Source organism: Apostichopus japonicus, chromosome 14, assembly GCF_037975245.1.
Source record: "Apostichopus japonicus isolate 1M-3 chromosome 14, ASM3797524v1, whole genome shotgun sequence".
NCBI classification, from domain to species: Eukaryota; Metazoa; Echinodermata; class Holothuroidea; order Aspidochirotida; family Stichopodidae; genus Apostichopus; species Apostichopus japonicus.
In genome coordinates this window covers 18,777,912-18,791,001 of record NC_092574.1, presented here as the reverse complement: position 1 = coordinate 18,791,001, position 13,090 = coordinate 18,777,912, and the positions used below count along the sequence as shown (strand labels likewise).

Below are 13,090 nucleotides of genomic sequence, written 5' to 3'. Positions count from 1 at the left end.
GTTAAATTATAATATCAAATGAAACTATTAACTTGTTACAAGAAACTACAAATCATCAAATACTAAAATTTGCTGATTATTTGCTATCATGTTTCTTGAATAACTTTCAAGTATTGGAGGATATCAAATTTATATCCACAATTTGAATGTGAAGAAAAACACAATTGAATCAAGATTCCACACATTGCAAGTTGGTAAAACGCCTTGGAAATATATAAATGGAGACAACAGTGTGTGCTACAGCAATAATCTAACACATGACAACAAGCTTTTTAGTGACATAGTTCACGACACATACCTAGTCAGTTTGAATGTAATCAATAGTCACATTCAAAACGGGTCATGAAACATGAAAACATATAGTGATCAATACAAGCAACACAGGAAATACAAGATTCTCATACTTATCAAACTGGATCAATTAAAACACAGAGAACAGTTACCACCAGAACATCTAACTCAAACAGTATAATCATATTATTATGAACTAGAAGTACTTACACTCTTTGGGAGTGTCTGTACATAGGCACTCATCCTTAATGTTTTGGTATCTTTGGTGTACTGACAGTAACATTTCGTCCATGCTGAACCAAGGGCACCTGTAGAACAATTAACAGAGCTAAGAATAAGTTCAAACACTTTCCAAATATCTTCCTTTGAAATCTTCAGATAAAAGGAAACTTCAATACATGATCAACTCTTGTAGGATGTTTAGAAAAAATTGTGTGAGTTAAACTTATAGTGTATTAGATGGCAAGAGAGAGAGGTTTGGTGGGTTGGGGGAGGGGAAGATGGAGGGGAGATGGGGAGGCTATGTAGTGGCAATAATTCTGTCCTCAATGAGAGATTTAATGGGCTGGATTAGGAATGTCACACTATGGAAAGCCATGTGCTTTATTTGCCAACATCATGAATGAACACCTGTTCATATCAGGCTTTCTCTTTCGATAAGTCACTTTCACTGTCACCTCCGGCTCTGGTGGCTATGAGTTGGCATCTCTTCTGATGGAGATAGAGGAACTCCTCAGGCTCTAGTCACTTTCCATATTCCGAAAAAGTTGACTCTAGATTAACTGCAGTCCAGCAGACGTAGATACAAATCAATGCTCATGTTGTAGCTGAAAGGCATATTTATTTAATAAAGACAACTATTTAAATTCATTTTTCAGTTCGATCTTTATAGCCTACTTGAAAGGGGAACTTGATAAGGTAGAGTGGGTGGCAAGTATTTATACAAACCAATATTCTTGAATTGAGAAACCATTAAATATAAGTGTGTACAGTACTTCTCTTTTTGCATAAACTAAAACAGTTTTCTTTTCCAGGAATTTAATCAACATTCTGTCCCCTTTTTTTTTGGTTATTAAGATCATGCCAGTCTTAACCACAAAACTTCAAATGTCAGTTACAAGGTTAAAACACAGTTTGGCTGTAACAAGCTCATATATGTCAAAACACTGGAAACTGAGATCGACTCCAGGAGATCACAGATTTGAGATTACAACAGGCAGAAGATCATGTTCCTTTGAGAGTAACTTACGTTTTTCTTGAACATAGAGGTAGCCCTCTTGCACGTCTTTCTGTTTTTTGTTCTCGTATGGCTTCTAAAAATAAGGAAGAAAGAGGAGGAAAGAAATTAGAAATAAATTATACTGAAAGATAAACAGGGATATGAATTGAGCGCTTGGAGGGGAAGGGGAGGGGGGTTGGATAGGGGGGTTTGGTTCATGACCCCACTTACACATTTATAATCATGAAATCATCAAGAAATATGGCTGATATTTTAAAAAATACTACTTTTTAGCCTCAAAAAAGGATTCTATGGTCACTGCAAAAACAGCATAACAAACAAGGAAAGTGCATTAATGAATATACTACTGATAGTTCCTTCTAACATCCCTGATAGTGCCTTACCTCTAACATCTTATGCATCAGCATTTCGCCCTCCGCTCTCGTATTTTCAAAACCGGCTCTGATCTGCAAAGGGAAGGAAAAAAGAGCGTCACCATCGAGAAACAAGAAACATGGAGAGGGCAAAGGGTGCAAAAGACAATGGTGGAGTGGTAGGTGAGAGATAAGGGTGGTCTATCACGATCGGTTTCACCTCAATCTTCAGAAACTATCGGAAACAATGCACACAATAGGATAACTTGAAACACTTTTCTGAGAGAACTTACAACAGTTTCTGAATCCCTGTCAGTCTCTGTTACTTTGCACTGTGTAGTCCTATGCAATCACTCACCTGGAAATGCTATCCTCCCTCCCTTCCCCCCCCCACCCTCCTTCACCGCCACTGCTCACCCACCAACTCCCAAACTCTTCTTCCCTTCCCACTTGCTGCTCTAATATTACACACTTTCCATTTTCTACCTTCTTAAGTCAAACAGTTCTTTTTGTAAACTCCTGTTTTGATAACCTATGTTTTTCTACTGTGTAACTTGCTCCCTCAGTGCGTCTGATCAGTTTCCAACTGGGATAAAAGCCCTATACAAATTCATATTTATTAATATTATTGTTGTACCCCATTTGGACAAAGCTCTTACCAGGATCTATGTAAATCAATGCATAACTAATATACGCAATGTTGCCTACAATGGTTAAACACTCTATGTTAATCTTTCATGTGCTGTGCTTTTAAAAAAATGTTGAATCATTGCCAACAACAGGGAGGGAAAAATATTGCTACTGAAAATATAATCAAACTTTCCCTACAAAGTTTTGCAACAGCTGACCTAAATTAGAACCTATTCGTAACAGGTCAGGAACTGCCATTTCCTTCCTAAATGCTCTACAGCTTAAAGCAAAAATTGGTATATTTTCAGTTTTAAGATTAAATATTGCAATGCTTGCACACTTTAGATCATGTCCACTAGTCTTTCACTCAAGGGCTTTAGTACATTATATGTGTGTATAGTATACATCATACTTTAGTTCTAGTTTCTCCGAACCAAAACTGGTGCAATTAGAAATAAATAACTCTTCACAAATTGAGAGCAACAAGTGTCTTTACATGGAAAATAAGAATAGCTCTACATAACTCAGCTATGAAACTGTCCCAGGGCTATAATTCATTTTGACAAGCATTTTAAGAACAGCTTTTTTTCTTAGTTCTTGGAAATAAATCACTTGTGGCTCTCATGCAAGACTAATACTTTTTATAACACTCTTAGAAATTCCAAACATGGGTTCATTTCCCAATGCCCCCCCCCCTCCCTTCCACCATCCCTCCCTCCAAGTAAAGAAACAGCAATGTAATACAACTGACGATACCAGTGTTCCTTGTTGCATCAAATCTTATTAATATTGCAGAAAACCTGCCACGTTGTCGTAAAATTAAATCCTGACTCGTGCTTTAAACGTGTATCTTTGTACAACCAACCATACTATGAGGACGTGTATCTGTGTTTTAGAAACTTTCCGTCAATTTGCATATCAAACAAATAAAAATAGGGACTTGCTGGTAGTTAAATGAAAGATTTCTACTGGCTGACAACCACAGGAATTTGGCATAGTTTAACAACCTCTTCATCTCCAAGCTTGTGTATCTTTTAGACTTTTTATTTGTTTATTTCTGTTTTGCTATTCTTTTCTTTTTCTGATTTTTTTTGCTTTTGTTTGCTAATCATGACTCACCTGATATGTATTTTTACGTAAACATAATCTGATAGAAAACGAAACTAGACAATATCATTTCCTCTGGTTAAATAACTCACCGTTTGCAGTTTCAACTGTAAGTCTGTCATGTACGGTTTGAATTCTACTGATACTTCGTGCCCTGAGGAGAACAAAAATCACGATGTTTATTTAATATTTAATATATCTGAAAGTGTGATAGGTATGACGAAAACGATGGTCACTATGATTGTGAGCATTTACTTCATTTCTAATTTATTCACTACAAACAAATAAACAACAATCAACAAAAAGTAATGAAATGCATGTACGGAGAATGAAGAAGCAAATTTTTTTTATCCAATTTTGTCATCAAAAAGGACAACTTGTTTAACATTCTCTCACATTTACTAGTATATAATTTAAATTTGTATGAGCTGATACTATCAAGGATAGCAAACTTAATCAAATGCCATTTCTTTTTGACTCTGCTTTTTATAAATAGTTGGATTCAATATCTAAACAGGATTTGTTCTAAGAAGACCTCCAGGATTTTCCTCTCACTGCTAATCCTATCCTAGTTACCCACTACCTTGTTGTGACATTATGTGATATTTTCACAAACAGTTTCAAAATTATCTTTATATGATATTGTACAAAATCAAACTAAAAATAAATCATTTCTTGTATTAGCTGTTCATCAACAGAGATGTGCTCTTCATATTAGATGACGTTAAAGCATGACTGTAGGCAGTTTCTTAGTCTTGAAATGTCAAAGTCAAAGCAAAAAAAAAAACATTTGAATGTTAGAGTAGTAATGTTTCTATGATTATGCCAATACCAATTTTAAAGGTATTCAGCTTCAAAATTTGCTAAACCTCTGGAATGCTCCTTTAATGCTCAATTGATGATAATGTCAGATGCTCTGTGCAAACATTAATCCATTGTTTAAGAAATTAACATAATTCAAATTGTGTACTTCTTTATTTCATATAAACAACAGTATCACCATTAGATGGCATTCAACACCATTTGTCATAGAGAAATTTGCAATGCTTTGTAAACATGTCATTTGAGGCCCATAAAAGTTTTACATTTTCAAATTTTAGTTTTTGTGTTACATCTGAGGCCGGTATGTCAATTAGACTATGGTAGTCTTGTCGCTTTAACTGACCTAACCCCATTCTCTAAAGGGTCATTTCTGCTTTTCTTGAAAAGTAAAACAGCAAAAAGTGCACACTAGAGCTTCAAAAGAGATTATAAAATGATCATCAATCGCTAGTGCTTGCTAAATATTTGCTGAGACAAAAACTTTCCGAACCTTGCACCAGCTATCAAACCCCTTTTCTCTATTGTAGAATTTCATACTCAATTATGATAACATGGTGATTGTGTATATAAAGCAATGCTAAACTGAATTCCTACTGGAAGCAAGTGTTTTATCTCTTTGCTTCACTAGAGAGAGAGAGAGAGTGTCTCTTTAGAGCTCTTTTTTTTAACAAGTTCCTCTGGTATCCGTGCGTGTATAAATAAATAACGTAAGTTTCAAATGGGTTCTTTGTGTATTTACTTTCAAACCAAGTGAGACAATAAAATAAGAGTATATAACAAACCGGATCTCATGATGGAACACAAACATGTTGTTTCCAAGACTAAGGTTACGAGTACTTTCATGATACTGTTGTTTGCAAAGTACTAGTTTTTAAATAGTAGATCAATGTAATGTAACACCTAATACAAACTTAAATTCAATAGTGCATGAAGACTGACTGAACCGCTAATATAAGACTTTACCTATTAAACCTATTGTAGGTAGTTTACCTATTTTTCAAGTCCAGAGCACAAAAACCATTGTACTACCGATTCAAACTGATTCCTGCATAGGACATCGCTATCATCATTTAGGTCGACAAAATTCACATTATTTCATTAACTGATCAATTTGCTTTGTAGAATTTGAGCAAAGTGTTTTTTATACCGTTTAGTGTCATCAAGTTTCAAAGCTTTAAACCTATAAAAAATTATGTATTCTTCTCACACAAGGACTTCAATTCTTTGTTTGTTTGTGTGTACCCTAACTATTTGCAATATGACTTCAGAAGCAAACCAATTTGAATTCAGTTTCTTCAAGCAATCAATTCATTTCTAGAAACGCTGCAATATCTCAGCAAGAGAATGTGTGTGGTTTTCTTGTCTTGTAGGAAGAAGTATACCTTCACCAGTTCCACCTGCATGTGCTGTCCTTTAACCTTACTTACATATCTAGATCAATAAAGCCATCCTAAATTGATAAACGCTGTAGTTATCATCCTTTCTAAAGTTTTTAAAAAATTTTAAAGTTTAAAAGATATATTAAATTGACAGACACTTGCAAACTCCAGCTCAACCAAGGCTGCATTTCAACCTCCCATCTTTTTCGTGTTTATGACCTTAATGGAATAAAACTAACATATCTTGAACTTTACAACACCTTAATCAATCACTTAATTATAAAAATCAATGAAATACCCATGAAAAATTTCATTCATGGTCTGTAAGAAATGACATTCAGCAGATTGGAAGCAGAATCACAAACATCATGGGAACTAGGTTCAAAGGGCATGAATATAAAGATGGATGAATTGTTTCTTTGTTTGTCACTGGTTTCAAAACTCTGGTTCAATGAAAAGTTTTGAAAAGGGATACTGAAATGTCCTCTTCTATGTAGTCAACATTTACACTTTAATAATAAAACTGATTAGTGTACATTTACACCGTCAAGTAAGAGTACAATCCAACTGCCACTGGCAGTACAGTATGTGTTTTAAAGATTGGGGGGGGGGAGAAAAAAGGAAAAAAAAACACAGTAACAGATGCCAACCAAGTGTTTGCATGTACAGTAGATGTAGAATAGACAATGACGAGGGGTGGATTGTACTGTTACGCCTACACAGAGTATTGTTCAGCGTCTGCACATAATAAGTTTGGTTTTTGGGTTGTGTAAAGCTTAAATGCTGTTGTATAGTCCAATAGTGGAACAATGTCTCAAAAAATAGCGACATCTGGAATTTTTCGAAAAAATAGTCTGCTTTAAAGGGGTACTCCTATTCAAATCAGTCATTGCATTTGTATTGACAGGATTTCAGTGGCATGGAGAACAATGTAACCGGTTGTCTATTAAACCCATACTACACAAAGGAACCTTTAATATGTGGAAATGCAGAGTCGGAATAAGTTAACAGTAGTAATTACAACACAAAACTACAAAAGCATCGCGTCAGTCACCGATTTTACCAAAACTATATAAATATCTATAGTATTGCTGAAATTTACATCTCGTTCACCATTCTCTTTTTTTTCAACCACTAAACATTTTACATAGCAGGTAATCACTTTATTCAATTCTTAACTTCTCATCAACACAATGGTTGACTTTCTGGGCTTATTTTTCCTTCTGTTTCATGTCAACTTAGCTAATCAGGAGGCGACCTACCTTGCTTATGAGATTCAAGTATCAAATATTTGCCGAATTATTATCTTATTACAGTTGCACTGCCCCAACCCCACCCTCCTACTTAAAGCAGCTGCATGCATTCCCAATTTCAATTATTCCACCCCCTCACACCCCCCCCCCCCCAGTACCATATTCATTCAATGACTCATTCTTTTGAACATATAACACATATGAGTGAGACTGATTTACTTTGAATCTCAGTCTATCTAGAGTGTTTGATAAATATCATAAGTATCATAAGTTTCATAAATATCATAAGTTTCATAAATATCATAAGTTTCATAAATATCATAAGTTTTCCAGATGTTTAAATGGTCATTTCTCAAACATCCAAACTGGGTATATAGAAATACAACCCAAAATGATAGCAGTGGCTTTTAATGATCTACAACATAAACTAAAAAAACTAAAACTGATTTTGTGCCTAATTTTCATACTTTTAACATTGTGTCCTAGTCTAATACATACATCATTAAAGAAAACCTTACCTTGTGGAATATTTTACAAACTTTGACAAGTTTTACCTGTCTGTGGACTCTCTTACACAATGTGCTCGCAGAACCAAGTTAATCCTGATTCACTGAGTTTCTCGAACAGAATACCTCAAGGTTTACAAGGTCTGACTTTAAGTCAGGTATAGTAAAAACAGGCTGTTATCATAATAACTTACTAATAGCATGAGAATTTTTTATGAGATTTCAAGAAAGTACCAGGTTGTGACAGTTGTTGTTGAAAGTTTAAAAAAGTAAAAGTCCTGCTAGTCATAAAACAGTATCATGATACAAAACTAACACAACACAGGACATAATACTTGGCTATGCTATGCACAAGAAAAACATTCTCTCTATAATTACACTCTTATTTCCTGTGTTGTGTTGGATAATATTTTAATAACCTAATCAACGGATATAATTAAAACTCAAGAAATGTCTTATCTCAATATGTAAATCAAATTGATGCAAATGTGAATAAACACAGGTCCTGTAAATTTTGAAATTCAACAAAATATGTCAAATATGACAAAAGAGAAAAGAATCACTCAGGATTATGAGAGGTACATAGCATGAGAAGAAATTAAAGAAAATATACCCGGATGAAGAGGATACTTCATTGGGCTGCACAAAGAACAAATTCCTTATTCCATCTAGGTGAAAAAGGCCTCAAAATACACAGTTCCAAACGAACTGGAGATGGGATTGAATCCACACACAAAATGAACTTCTAGGCACTTTGGGTTGTAGAATGAGAAGGGCATTGACCGGAGAGGTCCGGGCATAGAGGGCACACAGTGTTAAAAGGTTACCAGTTCGTTCTAGGCACGGTAGAACGAGTCAGAAATTTGTGGGGAGACAGGTAAGTGAGGAGCAAAGTAAATAACTATAATTACCTTGGTGATAAAACGTAAGCCAGCTATACATGAAGCCGAGAAGCTGCAAATGAAAAAAGATCAGATTAAATTTTGAAACACCAGTATAAAAAGTGTTTTCAATACCCTTTTTTTTTACATACACATACTACAAACTCACAGGGGATGTGTAGAAACACTGCTATAAAGCTTTCCACTTGTGTGCCAATTTGACCACTTGCATAACAGATTGTTATACGATACGAGAGGGAATTATTCATTCTTATCATATGGGGGAGGAGGAGGGGGGTTAGGGGTGGCAGGTCTTGTGTAAGACCAGGTCTGTATAGACTGAAGGATAACACTGATATTTAAAGACAATCCTGCATCTTTCCTGCGATCTTCCAGAGCTAACCTCCCCCTCCCCAGGGGCATAGCTTTTTAGGGCCCAATATTTTTTTGGGGGGGGGCGGCAGCCAGATTACTGCTCGATCCTATTTTCTAAAACATTGGGGGGGCAGACAAATATGTTAGGGTGGGGAGGAGTCAAGGCATGCATTAACCTGTATTTTCTTCAAGATAAGGTCCTAGAAAGACACATAAAAAACAGTTTCATGGCATTTTACACGAGAATGGATGAAAGAAAGTAACTTACAATTACCTGGTTTCTTTAGTCCCACAAAGAGATTATTTTTTACACATGTGTACAAAGCGACACAGTTTGTAGGTCTTTTATTTTACGACTCTACATTTGTTGTTGTTCCTCGCAAAACAAGTTGAACAAAGACACTAAGTCCTAGTTCTGTCAGGTAATGCACACCATTAATATCAACACAATTAAATTGGTGAATCATATAACGACAAGAAAAAATTCCACAATTTTTTTTTCTGTTTCACAAGTTTTCTTTGTTTGTTTTCTTGTTGCTTACTCACAAACAATTCTGACCAAGACACACTTCCCATTCCTGTCAAGTAAATGCTTTACCTGAACATCAAAGAATCACAGAATCAAATTGGAGAACATTGTGACCACTTGCAGGCAGAAATTCTACAAATATTGGAAACTCTTCGTTTTTTTTTTTTTTTTTGGCTTTCTTCAACTTGTACTCCCTTTCCTCCTAAATCGTGTAGAATGAGCCAGCATGCTTAAACGTTATCCATCAATGTTTTATGCAAATCGGTCTCTTACGATACCACGTGCAACTTTTCATTCATTCTTAAGGTTGATGATGAACCTTAAGAAGAAAATGCTTGAAGGCAGCCTATTCATTGTCACAATTAATTCAGAGAAAGGAAATGGTAGGAACAGCTGCTGCTGCACGAGGGGAACATAACAAAACGGCTTTGTGTACAAGTATATACATGCATTATGTGTGTGGAGAGAAAGATACAAAGACTAAGAATTGTATATAAATGTGTTTAAATATTAGTTCAGGTTTGGGCATAAATGAGTTGCAAGTTTATCAAGCTGTTCAATTGGGGATGTGGATGTAACATGTGGTGGTTGGTGATATCCTCTTTAGGAAAGTTTCCTGTTCTGAAGAACCGAAAGCTCTGTCACGTATGGGCTAATCAAGTGAAACAAATGGTTGCCGACAGAAGTAGCACCAGATGGAGGGTTATCATGCGACCACACCCTCACCTACTTTTCATTCAAAATTTCTGTTAAAAGGAGTAATTAATTACTAAGATTACTAAGTTTTACTCAGTAGTTTGTAAAAGTAGTTAGTAAAGTAGTTCACAACTAACATAGTTCTGTGTTGACTTACTGTCTCCACAAACTCAAACTTCTTCTTCTCCTGAACTTCCTGCAGCTTGAAAACATAAGTGAGTGAATCTCGGTGAAACTGCCGTCTCTCCATCTCTAGGCCTGCATCCGCCTACACAAGAAAGAAGAAAAATAAAAAGAAACAAGCATATCAGGAAACATGAAAATCAATTTTGTCTACTGAAAATTTACCAACACATCTAAAAGCAAAATGTTTTTAAAAGACATTGATTGGGTCTGGTCGTTACAATTATAAAGTTTTTTCGTTTTCGTTTTGTCCATTGTTTTCTCTCTTTTTTTTTTCTGGCTTGCCAGCATTACATATATGTTAAGCAATGCCACACAACTTAAAGTTTCTTTTAACACAATTCTGCTGTTTTCAGAAATGCTTCATTTCCACCATGAGAAATATGACAGCAAACATGTGTGTATACAAGGGTAGGTTCGTTAACTACACTGGAGACAGAACTGTTCGACCAAGTCCAACAAACTGCTGTTTTCCATCTTTTCCAATCTGAGCATTTTTCCAATGTACCTTACCTGTTGCATTGATCATACCTGTATTCCCCCCAAAGTTCCCCAGTTTCATGAGTCATACAATTGCTGTTGCTACACATGATCCACACACACACACGCACTTGTGAGAATTCATGAAAACTCTGGAGATTTATCCGCAAATGTCATTTTACCATCCATTTCAAGATTTGACTTAACTGGTGTTTATGATCGCGAAATCAACGGCGAGTTTGTGTGTTCGACACTGTGTCATACGGTGGGGTCTAGACTGTAGTAGATACTTGATCCTTCTGCAGCCCGAGTGGACAGCAGACATAATAGACACTATCTAATGTACAACAAATCCCAAGTACTGTACATAGCACACAGAGTACAGTAAATCTTTCTCCAACTATGGATGAAAAGCAAGTGTTTCTTTTTTTATAACATCCAATTATTTTATTTTTGGAACTGAATTAATATTATTATGAATGCAGTACATTTATTAGGATAGAAATGAATATTAACTGATAAATATTTCCAAATGAGATAAAAAAGGAGGAACACAAAAGCTATCAATATATTTTTGTCTCTTGCAAAATAATTTTACTTTTTTTTATAATTCTTCAAATTCACACCTTTTAGTTTAAAAAAAAAATTATAAGCTGATTGATCAGGAGTTTCTCATAGTTCTCAAGTTCCTGACTTTCTCGATTGTGTGTGTGTTGACTCACGACCGATGCATGTTTAAATTCTTGCTTTGTTGGATACGTTTTTATATAAAAGACAGAATAAGAAACATCCTGTGATTATCAATCTCATTTTTATTGTGCAATGGATAATGGTCATCAAATGCTGCTCTCTATGAATCATGTACCAAAAGAAGAAAATCCTCTTGAAGAGCCAATTATTGTTTCAACCTTTTGTTGTAAATCCCTTCTTTCCTTCAGTACTTCATATGACCAAAAGCACTTTATGAAAGTCAAGTTGTACCGAGAGAATGAATCGTCGATCTTGAAAAGCTGATTAATCTAACAACCTTTAAGCCCTTTCCTTTCTTCTTCATTTTCATTTCTTCATAAAACAAACAAAAGTCTACAAAAACAAAATCTGTCCAAATCCCTTCACCCTCCCTCTTCACATTAACACAGTAACAAAAACAAACTCATTCACCCTCTAAAAATGCCTTAATTCATTACATCAGGCAGTTTCACATGCTATGAATCATTCAAACCTTTGAATATTTACCTGTATAAACTATTGACAACTTTTGCTCCTATGACCTCCTTTCCCTTTCTTTTTTTTACAGTGTGTTATCCTAAAGTTGTCTCTCTCTTCCAGCTTATTTTTACTTTTTCTTTTTCTTTGGACACTCATTCTAGACACAATCCAACCACCTTGACCTTCCAGCTCGGTAGTCCTCCTCACCACCGGCATGAATGATAAATCCGGGAAGGTTTATTTCCCTCGAGGATCGACTCTGGATTTAATTATTCACGGAGGCAGTGCAACATTCCACTCTAAAACGTGGTCAAGTCTCGGTTTCCACGGCAGCAGATGCAGCAACGTGGAAGAGTCTTTCTCAACATATACATCCGTACTATAGTCTTGTCATTGTGTTGCTAAAAAAAAAACCCTCGGGGAGGATTGGGTGGCTTGTTCCTATGACTCAAAATTTGTATTTTCTACTTGTGTTGACAAACACACACACACATGCATACGCAAACACTTGTGAGAATTCATCAAACTCTGAAGATCTAATTCACAGACGTAATTTTACTGCCCACGTAAAGATTCTGAATAAACTGGCCGTGTTTATGATCCCAAAATCAAAGGCGTGTTACTTTTGTGTGTTCCACACTGTGTTTTACATGGAGGTCTTGATTGTACATCACCTCTATAACTTTAAATCATTTCAACAAACTATATAGAGATCTGCTTAAAACAGAGATCTTGTACACCCTCAGTATCAAAAGTAAAATATTGATAAATGGCTTTGTCACTTCATAAATTTTATAATCATAATAAACATGTTTTAAAGAGACTAGAATGAAAGACACAAATCATACTTTCTCTATTTATAGCTTCAATAACATTGAAGTTTCAAGAACCTGAAACTTTTACTTTGTACGAAATCATCCTTGTTTTCCCAACTTAAAAGTAGGTTAACTATAACTGCCCTTTTTGTTTCTCGATTTCAGAACTTTGTAATGTACTTCTACACTTGGTTCTAACTAAAACTACCATCAGTTCTGCATACAGGATAACTCTTACAGTTTCAAGTTCTTTTAGATTAAATATTCTAACTTATGTTATAAGGTATATGCACATCACCCATCCCTCACGCACCCATCCCCACCCTCACCTACTGCCCTTG

At 35.4% G+C, this 13,090-nt stretch overlaps 1 protein-coding gene across 24 annotated transcripts in view; it reads right to left on the bottom strand.

The window, feature by feature from the left end:
- The window catches only part of LOC139980128 (rho GTPase-activating protein 26-like), an 87,616-nt gene that overhangs the window by 40,232 nt on the left and 34,294 nt on the right, over nucleotides 1-13,090 (bottom strand). For all 24 annotated transcript variants that reach the window (XM_071991532.1, XM_071991523.1, XM_071991533.1 and 21 more), the window contains exons 6-11: nucleotides 10,220-10,330; nucleotides 8,493-8,535; nucleotides 3,714-3,775; nucleotides 1,915-1,977; nucleotides 1,541-1,604; nucleotides 502-599 (exon numbers count right to left, since the gene is read on the bottom strand). In XM_071991532.1, the coding sequence (XP_071847633.1) occupies nucleotides 502-599; nucleotides 1,541-1,604; nucleotides 1,915-1,977; nucleotides 3,714-3,775; nucleotides 8,493-8,535; nucleotides 10,220-10,330 (441 nt within the window). The remainder of the gene's footprint in view (nucleotides 1-501; nucleotides 600-1,540; nucleotides 1,605-1,914; nucleotides 1,978-3,713; nucleotides 3,776-8,492; nucleotides 8,536-10,219; nucleotides 10,331-13,090) is intronic.